Raw genomic sequence first — 24,380 nt, forward strand, 5'->3', positions numbered from 1 at the left:
ACAGAAGGAGCAGCGGCTCGATATATTTCAGCGGTAGGGGGGGGGGGGGATTGACTTACAGCAAAATATAAAGCTCCAGTGAAATTGGATCTACGGCTAGGACAGAGAGAGAAAGAGAAAGAGAGACAGAGAGAAAACGCCTGGTGGTGGTTGAGCCTTAAATCCCCTCTTGCAATAAAAAACTGAAAAATGTGTCTCCCCCCACCAGCTCATCGCTCGTGAATATGATGGAGCCGTAATCTCAGCTGCGCGTCGCGCTGATACATCATAATTAATGACAACATAACAAGACAAAAGATTGCGCCGGGTTTAGAAAATTTCATTTACTTGACAATCCTTGTTAAGAAGAGGCCCAAAAAAAATATCCAGGGGGGGCGGGGCCAAGTAGGGGGGGGGGTTTGTACATTGCAAAAAAAAAGAAGAAAAAAAAGCAGTTATCTCACCCACATACGTCATGGAGAGCGCTCACATGTTCATATATAATTGCACTTTATAATCATAGAGACAGTTTTTTTTTTCTTCATAGAACTCACCAGGCTGACATAAATAAATAGTTTCACAGAACCAGTGCAGACACACAGAGGACGACTCCGTCTCCAGAAATAACAACAAAAAGAGATTAGGGAACGAGTGAGGCGGCACCCCGACATCCGGCAAGCATACGACCAGTGTTACAACCTTCCAGAGGGGGAAGAAATAAAACAAAGAGAAAAAAATCCAAACACAAGAAGAAACTAAATGGCACGTCTCGCTTCGCCACAGTGTTGATTTGGATTCTCCAACAGTCCTGAACAGTAAATTATTATTTTTAAAATGTCAGAGCTTTAGCGTCTGCAAAAACAACAACAACAAAAAATTCACATTTATACGCTAATAAGTGCTTTTGTACTTTAAAGGTCCCATATCATTTTTTTTCTTCCTTATTTGTCATCCTGGACTCCATTGGAGCAGTCATGCAAGAGCATGTATTCAAAAAACAAAACAATGTCGAAAAAGAATGTTTAGAAAAGAACATATTTAGCCTTCTGTTTACAGCCTCCCGCTGACAACCCTGGGTTTTAACTTCCTGTTGAAACTGATTCCTGCACCTTCTGCATGTTTGAAAGAAGGCAGAGCCAGCCCCTGGCGTCGACAGAAGAGGCCCTGTGTGACATCACAGAGTGCTGATTTGTATAACTATGTGTTTTTTGCACACACTGAAAAACAGCAAAGGGGGGATGAAGGAGTTTGCTGATTATATTATTATTACAGAACGTTGGTGAAGTGGATTTTTAACAATATGGGACCTTTAAACAAAAACAACCTAAGAAAAAAATGTGCTACAATGTAGCACAAAACAAGGACATTTCAGAAAAGAAAAGTTAATAATTACAGAATTTTCTCCTGCTTCATGTAAAAAATATCCAACACATTGACGAAAAAAGTTACCGGCAATCCGCTGCAGATTCAAGTAAATATTTCAAAGGGTCCCATCGACTCATTTCCTTTCGACCGCCTGAGGAATCTCCTGCAGAGGCCTCAGTCCAAACAGCTCTGATTGGGTTGCACAGCGTTGAGCTTCAAGCCAGGAACAGCAGGCAGCAGGTTTCTTTTTTTTTTTTCTGTTTGTTTGTTTGCTTTTTCTTCCGTGGCCATTAAAGGTACAAAAATACCACATGAGGAGTCCTTTAGATAAACCTGCAATCTCGAGTCATGATTATCGTTTCCCGTTTCCAGGCTAAAGACACAGAGAGTCTCCTACAAACACAGTACATGCACGGACTAAACGAAAAAAAAAACAACAAACAAACCCAACAGAAAGGTCTCGTTCTCACGGGTCCGCCGCGGAGAAGCAACAAAAAAGAGCTTTTGCCTGCCAGCACCGCGTCTCATCTGTGGACGGGCAGCTGGATGTGGCTTTGCGGGTGGTGCTCCAGCAGCGCCGGCATCCCCGCGGCGTTGTAGCCGCGGCCCAGCATGCGCTCTTTGATGCAGGGCGGCTGGATCTCGCTGATGAGGCACTCCAGAGACTGCAGGCTGCTGCCGCTGAGCGCCGCCGCCACCACCGCCGGGTGGCACAGGCTGGGGGCGGGCAGGCCGCAGCAGAGGTTTGGGTCGACGCCGTAGGCCTGGGCCTGGGCGTGCGATGGCGGCGGGTGGAGCTGCTGTTGCTGTGGGTGGAGCTGACTGTGGTGGTGGTGGTGGTGGTGGTGGTAGAAGTTGGGGTGGAGGTGGGAGATCCCTACATCACTGGGCCGCAGCACCTGAGAGGCGTAACAGTCGCTGTTGGACGCAAAGTACTGCCCCACTGAGAGCTCCCCCTGGTGGCTCAGCGAGGCGGCGGCGCTCAGCTGCTCCACGCCGGCCAGATGCGGGGGCATGTAGGCCGTCTGGGCGGAGCATCCCGGTGGGAGGCGGGGCTCCGGCGGCCCTGCCTCTTTGGCTCCGTAGCCCTGGATGCCACCGCCGCCGCCGCAGCCGCCGCTCACCACCCCGTACACGCTCAGCGCCCCCTGCTGGTGGTGCTGGTACAGTGGCTGAACCTGATGCTTGTGCGGCAGCCACGCCCCCGCGTATCCGGCTTTGGCGAGGCCCGGCGTGGGGATCACCGCCCCCGTCAGCGCCAGGCTGCTCTGCGGCGGCGGCACGCCGGCGGTGAAGTCAGCGCCCGATCGAGCCGCTGCTGCCGCCGCCGCCGCGGCCGCGGCCGCCACGGCCTGCAGCGAGGGGCTGGCCCGGGCCTCCCCGCCGACCTGCAGGTTGGCCCGGCTACTGGGGATCCTGCTCACGTGCCTCATCAGGCTCTGAACCTGGGCCAGCTGGGGCTGAGGCCCGGGGACCAGGCTCTGATCTGCGGGCGCCGCCGCGCCGGAGCAAAGTGTCTCCACAGGGGCGTCTGCAGGCTTACATGAGCCGCTGTGATAGGCTCTGTGCCCGCGTCTGCCCGGGTAGCCGCCACCACCGCCGCCGCCGCCTAGCGGATTAGCGTATGGCGCCGCCTGTGCCGGGGTCTGGCTGCCGCCGTGTTTAGTCCTGCGGCCCTCGGGGTTCTTCAGAACGCCCCTGAGCGCCGACGCCGCCGAGGCCCGGACCACGGCCAGCAGGCCCTGGTACGGCTGCGGGTACGGGCTGTAGCGCTGGCCCGTGGTGTCCAGGCCATTGACCGTCTTGTTGAGCTGCTTGTGCTGCGGCACCCGCACGTCGGCCGGGAAGATTTTGATGGACAGCGGGCTGTTGGCCGTCTTCTGGGCGAAGGCGTCCAACTCGGCGGGGGAAGGGTAGCGGGGAGCCGCCGGGGCCGGCTCGCCTGTGGGGGAGAGAGAAAGAGAGAGAGACCCACAAGAATGAGAATCAGGAAGAATCAGGAAGCTTCACCAGCTGCGTTTCCCTTACAGTCTTTGGTAAAATAAAAGCAATATTTTTAAAATTTCGAAATACAACTGCGATTTGCAGGCGTTTCCATTGAATGGTGTGAAGCGCAGAAGCCGTAATTCTAGTCAAATCTTATCGTGTGAGATTTCCGAGAATTACGTTTGTGTTTGTTTGTTTACGTTTGTTTGCTGTGAAGAGTGGTTGTTATATTTTTGGGGGTAATGGAAACACAGCTACTGTCACTGTGACGCATCTACCATCACGCTTAGTTCATTAATAAGTTTAAATCCTAAAGACAGACGGCCGGAGGGAAACATACACAGGAAGGAAGCACTTTTCTTTCCTGCCTGTTTACCACCTCAGACCTGCGTTAGAAGACAATATAAAGGAGTGAGGGAGGGGCAGACAGCCGCAGCAGCTGCCTGGTCGCCGCTTAATAACAGCCATTTGGGCTTCAAATGAGCTCCGCACGGTGAGAAATCACAAAGCAGTTTAGCGGAGAGGCAGGAGAGCTCATTTTTACAGAAATGGCCCCTTTAAGACCCGTTTGACATTCAGCAGCAAAACCACTAAGTGAGACAGATGGTGGAAAAATATCAGAATGGGCTCTGGACTTAAGAAAAAAAAAAAAAAAAAAAAAAAAAAACCCTCTCAGCTATTGGCTGAATTTTTGTTTATTTTTGATTTTGTTATCATTCGAAGGGTTTATTCAACCCCCCTGTTTAGCCCCCGCTACATTTTGCATGCTGTCCTACTTTTCCGGATCCGGCCACCCTGCCACTCACCCGCCTGTCATTTATTCATCACCGCCTCCTGCCTATGAATTTTGGTTCCACTTTTATGCTCCAAGAAGCTCCAAAGTGACGGTGGGATGGGGGAGTTTTTTGGTGGTGGTGGGAAGGGAGGGGGTGAAAAGTTGACGTAGATGGAAGGAAGAGGAATCGGCCAAAGCTGACGGTACAAACTAAGATTGGATTTAAACACTATTATTCAGGCAATTTCACGGCTGCTTAACACCCGGTGACAAAAAGGTATGTGTGGGAGGGGGCTGGTGGGTGTGAGGAGGCCTCCCATTTAAAAACAATAAATCACCTGCTGGAAATTACCTCCGTCTTTTAGGGCGATGACGCTTTCATGGAACTTTTGTAGCGTAAACAGAAGGAGGAGGGAGTGGGGGGGGGAGAAACTAAAAAATCTTCCGGTGGAAATCGTATGTAGGTGAAAGAACACGAAGAAGCTTTAACCTACAACATGAAAAAAAGGACTTTGGAAGGAGGGGGGGAAAAAAATAATACTACCAAAACACTTCATTTCATTTTCAATAAGAAAACCAATCCCGGCTATGCAGGGGAGCAGAGCCGGCTTGTTGTTCCCATTTGAAATTGATTTGGGAGTTCATTTCATTCCAGGCCGTACAGTGAGGCCCCCGACTGTGAAAATGATTCAATCTGCCAGATCCATCTCATGAAAGGAATAAATTGGCTGTTTAAAATGGAGGGGAAAAGAGGGAAGGTAGAGTGTTCCACCCATCCATCCATCCATCCTTCCATCCATCCTTCCACCCATCCATCCATCCATCCTGCCTGCCCACCATCTCCCGGTGGAGCGGCGCACCACGGTGCCGACAGCGTGAACCGACTCCTTGGAGAAATACAACAATGCAGAGCGGAGCTTATTATGTATCACATTGTAGGTTGTGCATAGGGAAAAGAGAAAGAGGGGGAGAGCGAGAGAGGGAGAGAGGGAGGGAGGGAGGGAATCATGGCATCTGGGATGTTGGGATGTTTTTAAACTGCTTGCAAGATCTCCAGGTCAAGTCTTTTTTTTTCTCTCGCCTCTAAAAAAAAACCTGCAGCCCTTTTCTTTTTTTGGGTGAGAGGAAAAATAACTCTGTTGAAACTCTGGAGGAGACCGCGGCCCCGCTCCCCCGCACTCTTTCTCTCTCTCTTTCACTCTCTATCTCTTTCTCAGGAGGTCGTTGCTCGCTTTCAACTCGATTAGCCGCCGCCGCCGGCATCACTTAGCGCTAGCAAGGCGAGCATTTCGCCGCAGCTTCCGCCGCGTGTCGTCGCCACCGTGGCCGCCGCCGCCGCCGCCGCCGCTTCAAACACTCTGAAGGCCGCCGCGTCCTCACGGGGATCCTGGTGTGGTCGGCCCAGGGATTAGAGATGCCGCCGCCGCCGCCGCCTCCGTCTTCGCCAGAGCGGCTGAGACTCAACACAGCTGCAGCTTCCCACTGCGGCTGCCGCTTCGTGGAAACCTCATTAGCAGGGCCCCCCCGACACCACCCACCTCGCCGCCCGCGTTTGCGTATTTATCACGCGTGCACCGCCGACCGTGTGACAAATGCATTAAAAGATGAGGTCATTTTACAACAGGAGCCGCTGTGGGATGAGTTGCGGCCGCCGTCGGGAACGGAGCGGCCGATGGGAGATGGCTTTTAGATGGAAGCCAGTGGGCCGTCGTCTCACTCCGCGGGGCCAATCAGTGGAGCTGAGCGGCAGTAAGGCAAGACGTTCATCCTCGACATATAGCTTCAACAAATGTCCTCGACATATATCCTCGCTTCACTTTGAAAAGACTCCTCGAATCAAACAAAGCCAGAATTCTGGGCCTTGCAAATGGGCCAATCGAGAGCTGGAAGCTCGAAAATAACAACGACCCATCTCTCTGCAGTCTGGAAATCCGCCCTGTGTGACATCACCGCGGGCCAGCGTACCCCACCCGGTTTTTGGCCCCTTCCAACAAGCCCTGGGCAACAGGCTGTAAACAGAGGGCTAAATCTGTTGCGTTCCGATTTCTTCCCGCATTAAATGAGAAACAGCTTAACAGTGTATTGAATTGAAAAGTCATTTAATATCTGATTCCTTCAGTGTGCGTTCATTCATTCATTCATTCTGAAACAGCTGCGCTTGAATATGACATGAAAAACAAAAGATGCGAAGATGATGACAACACGGGACCTTTCGTGATATTCCCCTCCGGGTCGTTGGGACGGTGGAGAAAAAAAAGAATGAGTGATGATTGATGACGTGAATGAAAAGTGGGCCGAGTTTATGTCAGACAGCTGCTTCCAAAACACACAGGCCGCCGCTTGGAAACCTGCGCATCCATTTTCTGCCTTTGTTCTTGAAAGGAGCGTGGAAAAAAACAACAACCTGGAATAATAAATAAAGAATGTACAAATGAAGGCAGCTTTTACTCCTCTGACCTTCTTTCCTTACTGTTGGAGGCTGGAATAATGATATTCAGGTCTTTGGCTCTCCGATGTGCTCTATAAAAATGTATGAGCTGGTAAACAGTTTTTTTCCCCCCATCCCAAAGGAGCCTTGAGGGGTTTGACTGACCCACGTGAAGTTATATTATGGCCATATAAGCCAGGCAATAAACATTCATCATGGGAAAGAAGTCTGACTCTTGCTGGTGGAGTCGGGCACTTTGGAGGTAAAAACTGCAATGGCGCCAGATTGTGATGGAAATCTTTGAAGGGGTTTGAAGAGCTCCATTCCAAAGCGTTTTCTGATAATTTTGAAAAGGAGTCGCAAGCTGGCATCTTGTTAGCGTGGCTAATGCTGAAGACGCTAGCATTCATTTTCGCATCACGGAGAAGGGCGGCTTTTCTCCTGTCCTGGTTCGCTCAACAACGACGGGAGGCCTTGAGTCCTTGCAAAATGTCAAATCATCGCCTGAAACAAATGCACCCGATTGGGCGAGGCATTCCGTCTGGTGTGTCACAGGTTGCCTCGACAGCCCAACCTGCTAAATGAGTAAATACGCCCCGGCTCGCTGATAAAAATGTCAGAGCGGCGGAGGGGGAAAAAAAGCTGGAGACGCCTTCCGATTGGCCCGCGTCGCCTCCAGGAGATGAGATTAATCACGGTAGGCTTCGTTTTCTTTAAAGCGCATAAGCGGCGACGCAGGCCAGAAGAAACCATCTGCATAAACACGCGACAAATCAAAATGAGGAAAAAATGAAAAAATAATTCACGTAAATCACATTAGCAGGAGCCTCGGAGGCCTCGGAACGGAATCCGAGGGGGACGCGAGATAAACAAGAGGGGAGAGGAAGGACGACTTCCCTCTGATCTCCGCCAAGGAACCTATTTAACTCATCCAGCGGAGTGGGATTTGAAGTGGAACACCCCCCCCGCTCCACACACACACACACACACACACACACACCCAAACCCCTCTTCCCCCTTGCAGGTCCACACAGACCAAAAAAAAAACAAAAAACTAAAGACGGTAGCGGAGGGGAAGCAAAACAAACAGCGACCAGGCTGTTGACATGACAACCGGAGGGGAAGCGGCAGCTGTGCGCTGTCAGGTGAAGGAGCAGCTGAGAGGTAATTAGCGGCCTGACCTTAAGCACTTAATCAGCGTGAGGCTGCCGACTGCACGCCGCTGCGCCCTGCACCCACACGGCTGCTGCAGCCCCGCCGGAGCCCAGTAAACAGCGTCCCTGGGAATACTTCCTCCTTTTCTCTGCCGCTGTTGTTGACGTTGTCGTTGTTGTTGTCGTTGCACACGGCCGTGGGGGGGAATGAAGCTGCGAAGCTCCAAAACCTTTTCAAATCCCTGACCCTCAGACACTCCTGAAGACACTGAACAGCCGACCTGAGATCAGAAACCAGCAGAATGACGCCTCCTCCGCCTTCTGGGACAGACTTGTTTTCCTGTTGTTTTTTTTGTTTGTCCCCTTGCGAAAGCGCAATCAAGTTCCAACAGCAGCATCAGTTGTCGCAGAAAATAATAATAAAAAAAAAAAAACAGCTGGAGGCAGCAATCACAGAGCTAAATGCACTGGTTATTGACTTTTCTGGATCGTTAATGGTGCGAGGCCACTCAGCTGGAAAAAACCATCTGCACGTGGGTTTAACATGAAAAAAACTGTAAATATTCCCCCCCCCAAAAAATGCACGTTAATAACTGCACCATGTCACATTAAAGGTCTCTGGTGATTCTGCCACTTTAGCCACTAATCTCTTCCCCGTGCTCTCACCCAGATTAGAGCAGAGAGCTCTTTGTTTTTAGAGCAGCTGGAGTTCATCACTAATTTATGGGCACGACGACCACGACGACCATGACGACCAGCCCCAGGGGCGGCGCCCAGGAGGCTCGCCCCCCCCGCCCCCCGCCCCCCCCCCCCCTCCAAAAAAAAAAAAGCCACACTCTTCTCGTCCGACCGTTGTGAAACCATTATACTGACCACAACAGAGGGACCTGGATTCATACACGACCCGCCGGTAATACAGGATGGCAGGAATGTCAGGAAGGAGCAGGGGAAAAAAAAAAAATCCCTGCTAGCCTTTAATGTGATGCCGCAGACTTATCAGCGACACTTTGGTGAGATAACATGTTGATCCTCGCCGGCGAAGAGGCGGAGCGGCGTTCTTCAAAATGTGTACGGCAGCGGGAATCCTGACGTCTGAAAACGCTCCGGCCTGGCGTGACGACCGGCGCCGCTCGAAAAGCAGAAAAAAAGGCCTGTGTCCCCGTTACCATGACGACCCCCCCTTCCACCCGCACACCCCCACCCTGTCGTTAGCAGTGTGTCATTAATTGGCGCTGACTTTTTCATCACTGGTGAGAGTGACGAAAACAACAACAACAACTGGCCTCCTTCAGTCTCACCTTCTCAGACCGCCGCTGCCGCTGCTTATTAATTTGCACAACATCCCATAAGTTATCACACTGGATGTATTAATTAGCAGGACAGACGGACAAGCTCGCTAGATTTCCAACTTCACACGGAAAATACAAAATGCCTAGCCAAGCTCCGACAAGGGGGACGTGGATAAAAGCGGCCACTAGGGGGCGGATGGAAAGGTTAAATACTGGTACACTAAATGGCATGTTTTTCCTTTTTTAGGCCCTACTTCCTGCGGCAGAAGTTGGGGAACGCTGCGCGGCGCGGGTCGTCATTTAATCCTCCCGCAGGAAACACTTTTTTTTTTTTGTCCACTTCTGCGGTTCAATCAGCCTGGGATCGTTTCCATCCCACCCCCCCCTCCACCTCTCTCCTCCCCCACCGAGCCAATCTCCCCCCCGGTGTCACAGACACGGAGCGACCTCGCTTGAGCCAAACACTCCTTTGCACCGGTGTCACTCCTCATTTGTTTCTGTGCCGCTTGGCCCAGCTTGGGCAAAGTTTCCCGTCCTCCTCAGAGACGAGCCGGGGCGCCGGCAGGCAGGCTGGCCGGCCGGCAGCGTGGGAAAAAAAAAGGAAAAAAAGAAAAGGAAAAGAAAAGATGAGTTTTCCAGCCCCAGATAGCGAAGAACTTGCACTCGCTCGCTCGCTCGCCTGCGTAATTCCCAGTCCCTCAGAAATCTTTGCCGTGGGTCTCGTTTGGCTCCGAGCTTTCTTGCCCCCCCCTGCATTTATTGATAGCTAAAAATGCAAACGGCTCGGAAGGCGGTCGCCGCAACAAACAAGCGGTTTAATGAAGAAGGAGGCAGGAGGGGGCGCCGCACTGGCTGAGCTCCCCGTCGGCTCTCCAGTCCCGGCAGGCTGCGCCTGAAATGCCAGTCTGGAGGAAGGGGGAGTTAAGTGGGGAGGGGAGTCGGGCCCTGTAGGTGAACAGGATGAGGAGCACAACCCCCCCCCGGTTCGCCCTGAGGCAGAAGCCTGATCTCATCTGGGCGTTTAGCCGACAAGCGTCCGCTAATTCATAATTAATATTTATCAGCCAGCGTGGGAGACGGGGGCGAATATTAAACTGGTGTTTAACGGTGGAATGATAATGAAAAACACGCCAGGATTTTACATTTTATTTTATTTTATTATTTTTTTTAAGACGTCAGTCACGCGGGTGTTCTCACTTCTTTCGGCGCAGCAGACCAGAGGTGTGAAGGTATTCGCACGCTGCTGACGTCTCCGGTTCGCACCTGTTGGAGGAAATAAACGTGCGCGGTTCTTTGTATGATCTGGAACCAGGAGGAAACTCATTGTAAAAGCCGTTTGACTGACTTTCAAAGACTCATTTTCACATTCGTTTCCATCTTAAAGTTCACTAAAGAAGCCTGGCAAAAACAATCAAATCAATTCAGCCCTCTGTTTACAACCCGCCGATTTAGCTTCCCGCTAAATCTGATGCTTTGTGCGACCTTAAACGTGTTTGGTCGTAAGCAAAAATAAAGGCGGTCCCAGAGGACGGAGCCAATCACCGGTTGGGGGTTTACCACCAACATGGGCGGAGGTATCAGCTCCCTCTGTGACATCACAAAAGCAAGATTTGAGGTTTAAGCGAAGGGGTTAAGAGGGAGCGGAAGAAGTGAAGGTCAGAGCTTCTCTCATTTCTGGGAGTTCAGTTTGGAAACAGCCGAGAGGCAAGAAAAGAACAGAACTTTCCATATTTACAAAAAGGAAGACGTGCAGCAGGCGGATGAGGTGACAGCCGGGACCGTCGGCTGTACCGTGTGACTTAAGATGAGCCTGATCTGAAGAAATGAACCGTCTGCCACGGCCTCACTCTCTCAGCTGCACGCTTTCATTTTGTCGACTGCGATCTGTGCCAGGCAGCAAACACCCACTCGTGGCACTGGATCCGCGAGAAGTTTAAAAAACAAACCAAGAAAGATCACCGCATGCAGCGCAGACTTCAGCAGAGGATGGAGAAACTACAAGCAAAGGGCAACAGGGATGCTACATTTAGCGGCTAACCATTCAAGGGAATGATTTAAAATGTGAGCAGCTTCAAAAAACAGGCCTGGCAAAGAAACATAAAGCTTCAGCTGCGTTTTTTTTAAGTCAAAGGGACACAAAAAGGCCCCTCTCAGAGGAATAACTTCATTTGCTCCTCTCTGATCTCATTATGTGTCTCTCGGCTGTCCAGCCATAAACAAAAAAGACTTGCTGGGAAGAAAAGCAGGAGGGAAACAACGAGCAGCGCGAGAGACGGAGCCGCCGGCCCGAATCTGCAAACAAGTCGCATTCAATCAATTAGCCCAATGGAATCTAATCACAAATGTCAGTCCAGGTTAGTCCCGAACACACCCACTCAACCTTTCAGTTGAATGCGGCGCAATCAATCACCATGAAGGTCAAACAACAACGGCAGCGACGGCGCGAGCGCGAACACTCCCTTCCTGCACGAAATGTGAGCGTCATTAGCCGCCGCGGCGCCGGGGTCGGGAGACTTGATTAACTCTGTGATTTTGCCCAGTCCACTTTGACCTGCGCACATTTGCTCTGCGGGAGCGGCCTGATTAGGAGCCCAATTAGCAGACATCATCGTCATCAGGAGGCCCATTATTTTTAATCAGCTGCAATCGGCGCTACGCGTAGCTGAGCACCGAACGCTCTGTGCACATCCGAGGGCGATTTGCCTCTGAGCGTGAAGAGCGACCTGAGCTTCCTGTAAAAACGTCTGTCTCTTTGGTAGGAAGATAAAAAAGCGCGTGACATGAGCTCACCTTTGTGGACGTGCGGCCGAGGAGGCGGCTGCGGCTGCAGCGACGGCAGCAGTAGCAGCGACGGCGGAACATCGAGGCTTTTGGGCGTGCAGGCCAGACGCTGCGACGACAGATTCTGCTGCTGCCTCTGGACGCAGGCCAGCATGATAGTTCAGGAAGGCCGCGCAGAGCCGGCGGAAACCTGCTGGGGTGGAGAGGAGAAAGCCGTTAGCCATTAATCTGTGGGGAGAGGGGGAAAAAAAGGAAAAAAAGAAAGTTTGCAGAAACGACAGGAAAGTGGAAGAGCGGGAGCAGGAAGTGGGCACACCTGGCTCCGCCTCCACTGAACCTACTGAGTGGCAGCGCCCTTTCTGTTGCTGTCGAGGCATTTTGCACATGAGAACTTTTGATTCTTAAACGCCGCAAATTTGTTTAACACAATAACCTGTGTCTCACGTCTGTATTAGCCGCTGAACTCTTGCTGAACTCTTTCAGAAAGTTTGTGCTAAAATAGGGCGCGGATCTGCCCTTTGTGATGTCACAAAGAGAGCTGCGGCCTCTGACCGGTTAGGGGCAACCACCACCAGCCACGTGTTGGCTCCGCCCTCTGGCACCGCCTTGTTTTTGTCCCCTTGCAAGTGCATGGAAGCTCCCGCAACAACAAAATCCTCAGCTTTAGCAGGAGGCCGTAAACAGAGGGCTAAATACTGCTGCCTTCTGCTGCCACTTCATGGTAATGAATCTGAAAGTGCGCTTGCGAGTGGGATCTATGCACCTGCAGGCAGGGTGTGTGTGTGTGTGTGTGTGTGTGTGTGTGTGTCTCTTTCCGTGATGTTGGATTATATAAAACGCTGCTTCAGTAGCTTTTAAAAACTCTGCGACCGCACGACTCCTTTTCCCGTCTCACTGCTCGTTACGGGGGGTGGGGGTGTGTGTGTGGAGGGGGGGCCTATTAACCTCCGCTCTGTTGGCCGCAATCACGCCGCTTGTTTACAAGGCCTCTCGGTGCGTCACGTTTCAAATTGTAGGGACCCTCTCGCACCTCACACCTCCATCCCTCCTCTCCCCCCGCAAAGCCTGGTGCTTATCCTGCATCGATCAGCGCAGGAGGCCTGACGCCGACCGCTGCAAAGAGCCACACTCCCCACCCTGGCAAAATCGCTGTAAAAATTTCATTTGGGCACCTCCGGAAAATCTTGCATGCGAGCGAGCAAAGAAGAAAAAGAAGAGGAAGTCGTCGTGGGGTCAGAGACAGAAAACACGGCGCAACCTCAAAACACCTTCCTGCTCTTCAGGAGAGCGACTTGAACGCGGCGGCGGCAGCGGCGGCGGCAGCGGCGGCGGCAGCGGCGGCGGCGACGGCGGCGGCACGGACTCGTTGCTGTTATTAATAGTTGAAAGAGAGCCGGCGTGCTGTCGTTACAGAGCCGAGGCTGGCGAACAGCTGTCAGGCTGCTTCTCCCTGCTTCCCTTTGAAGGTTTTAAGGTTCCTTTTGGATTTATTCTCTGCCCCTCTCTTTCTCTCTCGCGCTCCCCGAGGGTCTGCAGGGTCGGCGGCGACGACTCACACAGTCACTGTTCCTGCGGAACAGAGTGTTCGGTGACAAGCTGCCGGAGCACGATTACCTTTTTTTTTTTGCCTCAGAGGGAGAGAGAGACTGAGAGCGGCTTTCATTCGGGTTCACTCGGGTTCCTCCCACCCCCCCAAAAAGAAAGAAAGAAAGAAAGAAAGAAAGAAAGAAAGAAAGAAAGACAGAGAAAACTCAAGCAGAAAGACAGAAAGGAGAAAAGAGATTCCCTTCATCCTTCCTTCACCCTCTTCCTCCTCTCTCAACATCTGTCCCTCGGTGACAAGCACACACTTCAAACCTCATCCTGCGCACACGCTCGCACACACGCACACGCATGTGCGAGCGCCCATTGAAAGCCTCGCGATGGTCAGGCTCCATTTTCGAAAATAATGGCAATTTCACAACGACAATTACCGCTCGTCCGAAGTGGGGGGGGGGGGGGGGGGGATATCTGCAGGGAAATCCCTTCAGTGGAGGGGAATGAGACGCGCACGGGAGTACCTGCAGCCACGGAGCGCCTCTCATTTCCAACCGGGATGAAGTGCATCAAGAAAGGCTCCGCGACTCAAAGAGAGACTTTTTTTCCCGTAGGTCGAGCGGTTAAAAAGAGCAGGAAGCGCTCAATGATGCACACACACACACACACACACACACAAAAAAAGATGGTTTCTTTCACACAGTTTGCCAATGTTACCTAAATTATACATGGAAAAAGACCTATCTATCTATCTATCTATCTATCTGTCTATCTATCTATCTATGCAGTTTTAATAATTGTGCAAAGATGACATTGTAAATCCCTAAAGGTAAAATGCAAAAAAAAAAAGCTTTGCAGACTTGAAAGGTGATTGGACATCGTCATTTTTTTTAAAATCACATAAATGTAATGTAAGGAAATCTTCTTGCAGCTGCACTACGAGGAACCCGACTGCTTCCACGATTCAGTGAACACCGACGACCGATGTAGGACAAAAAAAGAGAGAAGGGGCTTTTTTTTTTTTTTACTGCCCGTTTGCAGGTTTTTGGCGAGCGAGATTTCATCGTCGGAATCTTAGCGCGTCGGCTGCTGCAAGGTTAGCGGCACATCCAAGGACGCCGCGTGCCGGGGGAGGAGGGAAAAAAAAGCGTAGAGTTTAAGCGACGCGGACGTCTAATCCTCGTCACTCTCTGGTGACATCCACACAGCCGATAAGCTGCCGTGATTCGGGCCGGCGCGGTGAGGGGGGGACGAGGATTCGGGGCGGTGGGAGGGAGGGAGGGGGTGGGGGGGGGCTGCCAGCGAGATAACAACCTCGTGCCTCGCAGTCCATCAAAGTGGCCTCCGCCGTCCTCGCCGCTCCCCCCGATAAGAGCGCCGTGGCAAACTAAATCCATTTTTCAAGCCGCGGTGCCTTCGACCGGTGACAGGGTGCGACAATGACACCGCGTCGTCCGTCCTGGGGGGGGGGGTCAGGACGAGGGGGAGGCCAGGGACGGGGTGGGACCTTGCGCGGAGATAAGGGTCAATACAAGAGGGGGCTGCTGCGAGAGCGGCGGCGGCGGCAGGAAGACTGCTGAGTGGCTGCTGAGGCTGATCTGGGCCCCGAGGGGGGACGGCAGCTCTTCAGATAATTCGACCGCCCATGTCCACATGATACCATCGGCAACATGCGGCGCCGGCTTTTAACCTATTTAGCAGCGAGAGAAGCAGCAACGTCCACCCCCTCGCCCCCCGGGATTCTTTATCGAAGCCATTTTCCGACATTTGTATTTTCATCCTCGACTCCAGTGCAGCAGCAGCTGTTTCAGCAACAAAAAGAAAAGCCTGGAGCCAGAGCTCCAGAAAACAGCATATTTAGCCCTCTGTTTACAGCCACCAGCCGCAAAAAAAAAAAAAAAACCCTGCTGGTTATGCTTCCTGCCACAACTGAGGCCTCAGTGGACTGTCTCAAATACCAAGTCAGCGACCGAAGCTGAAGCCTTCACCTGGTCGGGGTGGTGGTCACTCATCTGAGGGAGGCATCGGTACCCTTTGTGACATCACAAAGAGCTGCTGCTGGCTTTCTAAAACGACAAAAAAAAAAGAAAGAGCGAGCAAAAAGAAGTGCAGGTTGGACTCGAGATGGACGAGAGAAACGTTTCTCTTGAAAAAAAAAAAGGTTTCTTGAAAGTGAATTTTGCATAATATGGGACCTTGAAATTATACGGTGCATCACAAAAGAGCTTCTGTCCGACCTTCTGGAATAATTTTTGCGAGTCTGTGTGGCATCATCGAGGGTCAGAGCGAAGATGGAGGCAAATTGCAAAAAAGCAGCCAACGCACGCGCGCGCGCGCGCGCGCACACACACACACACACACACACACGAACAGAGCAATCTGCGTTCCTGTTCTTAGAATCCCCGGTTAATAATTAGATGATAATGAAAAAAGCTTTAAGGAGAGCGGTGCCCCCCCCACCACCCATCCAACCCTTTTTCTGCGCACTCAGGGTGGATTAGCATTTGAGTGCTATGCTAATGTCTTAAACACAGAAAGTGCAGAAAGAGCACAAAAGCCAGGGAGGAGATGAAGAGGAGGAGGAGGAGGAGGAGGAAGACGAAAAAATAATAAAGAGAGTTAATTTGGGAAGAAATAAATGATTAACAAGGAGCAATTTGGCTTTACGGCGGAGGATGGGGGGAGGGGGGCAGGGAGGGGGAGTGGGAAGAGAGCAGCAGCGTCCCTTTTAGCAGAGCAGCCGATGAACAACAATCGACTTCACGCGCAATTAACTGGGAATTCCAGGCGTCTTTCTGCGCGGCGCTGGAAGTGGCTGCAGGAAGAGGCCTCAGTAATGGAGACAAGACAGGAGCAGCCTGACGTATAGAGACGGAATTAGACAGTGACGCTTGTGCAGCTGCTGGATCTCTCCCTCTCTCTCCCTCTCTCTCCCGCTCTCTCCCTCTCTACACACACACTGATCCCCCTCTTCCAATCCTCCCTCATACATTTTTAATAGAATCTATTACTTCTGGATTAGCCGATAAGAGCTGGCCTGCTTAAATTCTATAATAGTTTTGCATAATTGGTATCAGAGTGCCGTAGAAGAGAGGAGACCCAGATTTTCTCTTCTTCTTCTTCTTCTTCTTCTTCTTCTTCTTCTTCCTCAAAAGGAAAACCAACCAACCAAGCAACCAACCAAAGCCCCCCCGCCCACCACTCAAAAAAAAAGAAAAAAGAAGACCAGGACTCAGAGGTTCACACACAGCAAATCCAAACAAGCCGGCAGGCGCTGCGGCTCGGCGCTGAACGCCAGAACACTCCAGGCCTGCAGCTGATAACAATGAGCCTCATTTCCATTGAGATTAGCGGCGGTATTACAACAGTGTTAAGAAGCGTTTCCTATACAACCCCTGCACAAGCGCTAAATTTATGGAAATACGATCAGCGGCCAGATATATTCGGACAGATGTCCAGTCTGTCTGTGAGAGTTTTCAACAAAAAAAAAAAACGTGGAAACGTCATGCAGCCCTTCGTCCGTATTAAATCACTCGTCTTAAAAACCTTTTAGCTTCCTTGCTGGATTTTAGCCAAAGGAGCTTTAAATGTGTGGTAATTATTGCCAAAAAATTAAAAAAGAAAAACCTTCCATTTGGTTGGTATGAACAATATTTTTTATAATGACTTTGTTAAAACTGAAACGTTGTTGGACCATCCACATGTTTGCACATGCTTCCCTCACCTGAGAGAGGTATGAGTGCCCTTCGGGGCATCACAAAGCGGTGAACCAGTGGCAAATATGGCACGCTGTAACTCACTTTCGCACAAATATTTTCTCATTGTAATTAATCAATTTGCAATTATTCAGCCTATTTATGTTGTGATTTTTATTTTGTTTTTTATTCCAAGAAGTGAAAAATCCTTCTCTGCTAAAAGAAGCAAAAGATTGACTTTTCTTATTTCCTGTGGAATTCAATGGCAGCCTTGCTTTATAACTATAAAGCACATCATGTAGGATTTTGCGCATTCCACATAATATGGGACCTTTAAGGCAAGAGAGAAAGAAAGAAAAAACAACCCTGAAATGCTTTTAAATCACAGCCTGAATCATATGGCAACAGGCAAACATGCAATAAAAAGCTCAGCACACACTCTCGCCTCCACGACGTTATTGCCATGTGACTGCAGGGAACCAGAACCAGAAGCAAAGACTAATGCATTTATATGTTCACATTTCACATCCCCTCTGGTCTGGTGCCCTTAACATCCACGCCACCCGGAACATTTCACCACGCCGGAGTCACATTTTCGCTTCTGAAAAGGCGCCCACGAAATCAACAGCAGGCAATTAACGGAGCCGCTGAGCACTTCAGAGCACCTGCACAGCATTGCGCCGCAAAAGCCGGCGGCCGCGTTCCGAAAAAAAGGCGACTGAGGAAGCGCGTAATCATCATTTCATCGTGGCGCTAAGAGCCGACGCTGCAGCAACACATGCTTGGCTGTGACCAATGCAACCGCTGCTTTTCACGGGCACATAGCACTTTTTCCGGACCAGTGGAAAAAAAATGATTAATCATTTACTCAAAAGTAGCGCAGCTGTGTTTAGACTGTGCATTTCTTTTTAGAAATCGCCGCCTCGTTTTAAGCGGTGCAGAATGTTTCGTACAAGCACCGAGGAGAAATGGGGCAATAAAAGCAACCCGAGCTTCAGCCAAACATAATATTTACGGCATATTCTAAACGACAGACAATAAAATCCAGCCGTTATGGCCCAGTTTTTGAAAATCAGGGATGGATGGACGGACGGATGGATGGATGAAAAAAAAAAAAACTGCGTTTCTGACTTTGTACTTTCACAGATGCTGGGAGCAAATTCGGCCACTAATCCAAAGCTGCACAATTAAGTCTTATCTTGGAGAGCAGCCTTGGCGGGGAGCGGAAAGCCTTGGACTGACCCAAATCTGCCCTTGCCTGCAGATGGTGCCAAGGTAAAAGAAACACTCTCCGCATGGGGCTGAAGTCTGACCAGCGCCAAGGTAGCATTAGAGGGTAAACACGGCCCTTATCTTATCCCCGGCCCAGTGTGCACAGCCAGGCGCTGCTGGAGAGCCGAGCTGTCCAGCCTTCACAAAACCTTGACTTCAAAGATAACAAAAATAGGAGCGCAGTCGGGGGAGATAAGTTGTTAGGGGTGTTTTTTTTTCCATTCATCTTCTTCTCAAAAGAGGAATCCAGCATTTAGTTTTAAAACTCCCGCATGATGCAGAAACGATCCGGCAAATAATCTTCTGTGTCTGTATCCAGTCAGTGAACTCTCTCTGAAGTCCGTCCTTTGCTTCTTTCATCTGTGACGCTTTGCTGTGAGCCTGTGCTGAAACTGTGGTCCAGACCTCCGCTGGTTCTGTGTCCTTGCAAACCTGCCGACGCGCCAACAAAGTGCCAATTCAAGCAGGCGGGTGCGAAGCAGAGGAGTGAATGTGCTATTCTCTGAAGAATCTGCTCCGGAGGAGCAAAGATCTGAATCTGGCCGTTTTTTTGGAAGCTTCAGCAGAGAAACTTCATGGCAGTAAAAGTGAAACTGCTTTGTGACCTGGATCCATGGATCCTCAGGATTGGTTTTCATGAAAAGAACTGCACTCTGTGAACGCTGTAAAGTAATCTTTAGCAGGATGCTTTAGACAGAGGGCTAAATATGGGGGATCTTCTTTTTTTTAGGGGGGTAGGGCTTAATTAATCATGCAAAGAGGCTCCACTGTAGCCTGGGGGTGAAACATAAAGATCAGGATGTAACAATGTGCCTCACTGCTGAGCTCTGACTTTCAGCTGCGGTCGAGATACAATCATTTATTCCATCCTCCATTCTCGGGCAAAGCTCCGCCCCCCGTTTGCCTCGAGGCCACTTCCTCTGGCTGTTTAAGCTTTAGAAAAAAGGTCACTGATTCCTTTGTGCCATTAAAGTTAAACATTTAGAGGGAGGGGAGCCTGATTAGAATCTGTTGAGGGAAGCCTGGCCCGCACGGCTCTAATGCGGGAGATAACCTAATGATACGCTCTCTACCGTGAAACATCAAAATGTTCTGGGGAGGGGATGGAAAAAAAAGAAAAAAAAAAACCCCCGCTTTGATCCGTGAACCGACTGAAGATGTCATCATCCCGCTGCGTTTTGTGGATTGAGGGCAAACACTGATGCATCAAATGCACTTAATCGCTCATTGGGACTAATGATCAAGACGCCATCGCGTAAACACGACCGCGGCAGCAAAATAACCCTGCGGTCCTTCCCTCTGCCCAATAACCTCAGAGGCCCGGTCCTTGACCTTCGACCCCGAGCGCCCCTTACCACCCCCTCGGTCTCACCGCCTCCGCACCCCTCCCCCCGTCCACCTTTCATCCTATTAGAATGAAAAGACCAATTAGACAGATTTCAAAAGATAGCCAGCTGCCAGTAATTACACATGACATCCCTCAGCAGATGAAAATGTGATTATAGAAGCAGGAGAATGGGTGGGGGTAGGTGGTGGGGGGAATTGGGGCGATTGCCACGCACCAAAAGTGCATCGAGAAATGCAATAAAAGGCCTTTTTATCAGCATTTCCTCTGTGTTGGTCCTCCTCTTGCAAGCGGAGCGGAGGGGCCTCCGAAGCGAAGCGAGGGCCGCAGATGACATGGCATAAATAAAAATAAAAAAAAATAGTAAAGAAGTGACCTTAATCAGTCCTTACGCTGGCCCGGGTAACGGTCCACAGAGAAAAGGTCACAGCGCTGCTGAGCCGTTTCCTCCATTCACTAATTTGGTCGGCATGGAGATTGAGCGAGCCGGGGGAAACTTCACAATAAATCAGAGCCGGGCTTCACTCCCACAGAAAGCAAAGGGAAGCAGGCAGCCAAATGACAAATCCCTCTCTCACTCTCTCTCTCTCTCTCTCGCTCTCTCTCTCTCTCTATCGCTCTCTCTCTCGCTCTCTCCTCACAGGGCTGGAATTACTGCCGGGGGTGTGATGTGAGATCAGAGAGGGAACACCCCCCACCCTCTCTCTCCCCCACTTCCCTGCCTCCCCCAATGGGATACCTGCACATCCACGAGCTCATAATGCGACGTTCAGGCACCATGATGGAGAGAGAAAACAACAACGACAACAGCATCCCAGCCACAGGGCGTTTCAGCTTAAAGGTCCCACATTCCGGTAAAAAAAAAAGTTTATTTAGCCCTCTGTTTACAGCCTGCTGTTATAATGCAGGGATTTTAGCTTTGATGATCTTTTGATATAGTTGGAAGATTATTAAAAAAAACAACAACAAATGGCTGTCACATAGGGCGGAGCCAATATCTAACGGGATGCGCCATCGATCTTTGGAATTTAAGCCAATCAAATCATCCGAAACAGCCTCTTTGCAGCTGCAATTTAACATTATTGAAAGTCTATCCGACTGGAGCTGCGCACTTTGTGGTTTAGTCGCCAACTGATCTGCTCTTGTCTCATACTGTGTCATACTGTGGGACTTCTTCCTGCTGTAGGAGGTGTGCAGGAGGAATGGGTGCCCTCTGTGACATCACATGGGGCTGATTGCTATAGGCCTGTGAGTGTGGAAGCGCGTTAATAAGGGCCCTGTAACCATTTAGGAATTCCTCGCATTATCGCGGCGTTAAAGAACACGCCGTAAAACGCTGAGCGGCTGCGTTAAAGCCTCAGACTTCACAGGCAACGAGGTCGGCCAATATTCTTCATCATAAAAAGCGGCATGACTTGACACTAAAATGTTTTATGAGCACGCTGTGGTAAATCACAGGCCACGGTGCCTGGTTTGTTTTTTTATTGGAGAGCAGAAAATAAAGATAGATAGCGCGGACACAGTCATGTGTCTATGAGTTGAAACCAGCAGCGAACTGGGGGATTTTTTTTTTCTTTGCTGGTATTTTTTATGGAAGGATGTGAGGAACATACATCCAGTGAAACACCAAACTTCTCCTCCTCCCATCTCTACTGGTAATAAAAGCTGTGGCCCAAACAGACAGAAAAAAAAGAAGGGGGGTGGGGGTGGGGGGGGGCACACGGGGCTGGAATTTCACACCTGACCAATAATCCAGGGCTAACCTTCAACCTCTGCTGCCACCGGTGCAGTGAGGTGCGATGATCCCAGACAATGGAAATGGAAACCCTCCCCGGGCGCCCAGTAGTGACCGGTAATATACTTCAAAGCACTTCCCGTCCATCCGCCGAGGCGCTGACGCATAAAGCGGCTCTCGGTGCGCGCGCGGCCCCATCACTCAAACAAAAGGTGTCAGCTGACGAGAAAGGGGGGAGATAGAGAGGAGGAGGAGGAGGGGTGGGGGGTGGGAGGAGGAGGATGAGACGGACACTTTAGAAGGGTGGAGGCTGGAGGTCGGCTGGTGTCTATGACCTACAGATGTTTGGCAGATGTTTCTGCTCCATAACTCACCACGATGTGGACGCCGAGCTACGTTTCCTCATCAAATATATACACACACACACACACACACACGTGTGTGTGTGTGTGTGTGTGTGTGTGTGTGTGTGTGTGTGTGTATGTGTGTGTGTGTTATACCATTGTTAAAACACCTCTCGTGGAAACAATCTGCTGTCGGTTACGCCTGTGCATGTGGTTGATAAAAAAAAAAGCTCTCAGTTTGATTGTGACAAACGCACGAGGTGGACGGTGTCGGCGAGCGTTGCGCGCAGGACCTTTCAGCACTTGAAGCCTTTTCGCTCCGTTCAGCGTCGAGCTGCACAACACAGACGGTTAAAATATCGCCTTTAAAAAAAAAAAAAAAAAAAAAAATACGTATTACAAAAAGAAATAGACACACAGAGTTAACTGGCAAACTAAACAATCCATGCGCTAAATATAAATCCCGCACCACTACCACCCGACATCGAGGGCGCCCCCTGCGTTAGAATGGATGAAAGGGAAGATGACGAGTGTCTTACAGAGTTTGGTCTTATCATAAGGCTTGTTTATCTTTGGTTGGCCGCGGCTGATCGCTCGCGCTCCCCCTCGGAAGGCGTCTCTCCTCCGCAGAAGCAATCCTCGCCACGGACCCCGCGATGCGCACTGGAGACCTGCGGAGATAAATCCATTTCACGCGCACGGATCCATCCAGCGTCGAGCGCAGCTCCGGTTTTCTAGGAAGATAATATCGCCGATCGGTTTATTCCGGCCGGCCGTCTGCACCTCATCTCGGCAGCGGAGCGAGCGCCGTCTGCCTGCCCGTGTCTGTGTGTGTGAGTGCGTGCGCGTGTGCGTGCGTCACGGAGAGACGTCGGAATGGAAATGAGTGCGCCGCTCAGTGTGTGTTGACGCCGGCTCCGGGCCAATCAATCAGGGCTGCATTTGAATATTCCCACGGCTCGACCAATGGGATGAAAGAGAAGGCGGCTGCTGCCGGTGATGCCAAACCCGTCAAAGTAAGCACGTTGCTGTTCCGCGGAGCGATTTAAAGGAGAAGACGTCTGTGTGTGTGAGTGGCCCAAAGTGCAAGTGCACGAGGAAGCGTTGAATCACATAGGCCCAGTTGTGTAGCATTTGCAGGGAGTTGAAAATCAATGTGTGTGTATATACTTATGAAGTGACCACTTAGTAATATAGTAGGAATAGTTAATTTTGTGCGCGTTCATTCGCTAATAAACAGGGGCGGGTGTGTTGGGGGTGGGGGGGCGGCCCACCCAGACTGACAAACGGCCCACCCACTCAGATTAATAATTAAATACATTTGGCCCAGACTCTATAGTTGTAAACTTGTATCACATTCCATTAATAGTTGTTAATCTGAGGAGGGGATCTATGTTGTTATGTTATAGATAGATAGATAGATAGATTTTATGGGAATTTGACTGACGTCACGGTCATGTGCACAAAGCTTCATGCAATAAAGTGCTAACTTGTTAGCAACATGATTCGATGCCTCTAAATCTTATCTGACCTTTAACTGCACACTTTAGCGAATATACTTGTTTACAAGCTGTAAAAACTCAGGTTTATATTTCACAGTGTAAAATGTTAATATTTATGCAATGCCTGACATATTAGACACCATAAAATTGCTCATTTTTATCGAAACAGTAACATTATATTGGCTTATTATATATTCAAAATATGTGGGCAGTTATGCTGTGTTTGGTCAAGGCTCATTCGCTACAGTCTCCAATGTGCCTCAATATGAGAAATATTTTATATGTATAAGTCTTATTTAATGACATACAGTGGCTTCCCATCGCCAGTGACACAGCACAATAACAGGTTCACAGCAGCACAAGGCCGCAAGTCTCCTGCAAAATACTAAACCAATAAAGTGGTGCTTTACTTCAGAGCATCAGAAGCCACAGATGGTTCACTGTGACCCTCCGTGTTCTCGGCAGAAACTCATAAAAAATAATCCTTGTGCGGCAGGTTTAATTCACATCGCCGCTGCCTCGCAGACCGCACCCTACATTTAATAAGGTACAGGAAATGCTTTTTAATGCTGGGGGTTTATTTTTTATTTTTTTATGATCGTGCCCTTCTATCTCACTGAGACGCAATTTTACTACGAATCCAGTCTCTCAGGAAATATGCGGCTGCGCTTGTCACGATGGGTTTTTCCACGGCAGCATGCGCTGTAATTGATGCAACACCTGCGCTTCTCCTCATGCATCCACGAGACAATAACGATGGCGTGGATAAAGGCTTTGGTTGCGTCATGCGCAACAGATGCCCGATGTCTGTGAGTGTCATGAGGGGGGTAATATTGGAAAAATATGCAAAATAAAGCCTCGACCAAAGTCCAAATTCTAGCAAACTGCTGTTGGAAATGGTGAGGTCATGCAAAGCATTCCAGCCAGCTGCCTAGAGCTCCGTGTCTGCTATGAGTGGCAGATTTTATCTTATCTCTCAGCAGCGGTGCAAACACGTCTATATCCAGAAATGTCCCCTTGTACAAGCCGCCTCTGACCGTCACCCTCTGACCTTATATCCCAGGAGCCAAACAGCAGGGGAAACGTCAACAAATATTTTCCAGCCAAATTTGACTTTGACCGCTCTCTGACGATCATTATTTCACTCACCTCCCCCCAGGCCAGGGCGATGAAATCCAGCCGACACACTGACCC

The 24,380-nt window shown here is 50.2% G+C and overlaps 1 protein-coding gene across 4 annotated transcripts; it reads right to left on the reverse strand.

Annotated features, from left to right (window-relative positions):
• Positions 1-291: 291 nt before the first annotated feature.
• On the reverse strand, positions 292-22,590 carry LOC142900520 (protein FAM222A-like). 4 transcript variants are annotated; one of them, XM_076044852.1, is made up of 3 exons: positions 13,026-13,071; positions 11,767-11,950; positions 292-3,286 (listed from the first exon to the last, which is right to left on the reverse strand). In XM_076044852.1, the coding sequence occupies exons 2-3, from the start codon at positions 11,909-11,911 to the stop codon at positions 1,869-1,871; spliced, it is 1,563 nt and encodes a 520-aa protein (XP_075900967.1). In that variant the 5' UTR covers positions 11,912-11,950; positions 13,026-13,071; the 3' UTR covers positions 292-1,868. The 4 variants fall into 4 exon arrangements, with proteins under 4 accessions (XP_075900967.1, XP_075900966.1, XP_075900965.1 ...); XM_076044851.1 differs by having other exon boundaries at positions 13,016-13,062; XM_076044850.1 differs by lacking the exon at positions 13,026-13,071 and adding an exon at positions 22,224-22,590 and having other exon boundaries at positions 293-3,286; positions 11,767-11,947.
• Between the last annotated feature and the right edge of the window lie 1,790 nt (positions 22,591-24,380).

This window comes from Nelusetta ayraudi, unplaced genomic scaffold (assembly GCF_046127955.1).
Source record: "Nelusetta ayraudi isolate G7.1 ecotype Tasmania unplaced genomic scaffold, CSIRO-AGI_Nayr_v1 ptg000083l, whole genome shotgun sequence".
Taxonomy (NCBI): Eukaryota; Metazoa; Chordata; class Actinopteri; order Tetraodontiformes; family Monacanthidae; genus Nelusetta; species Nelusetta ayraudi.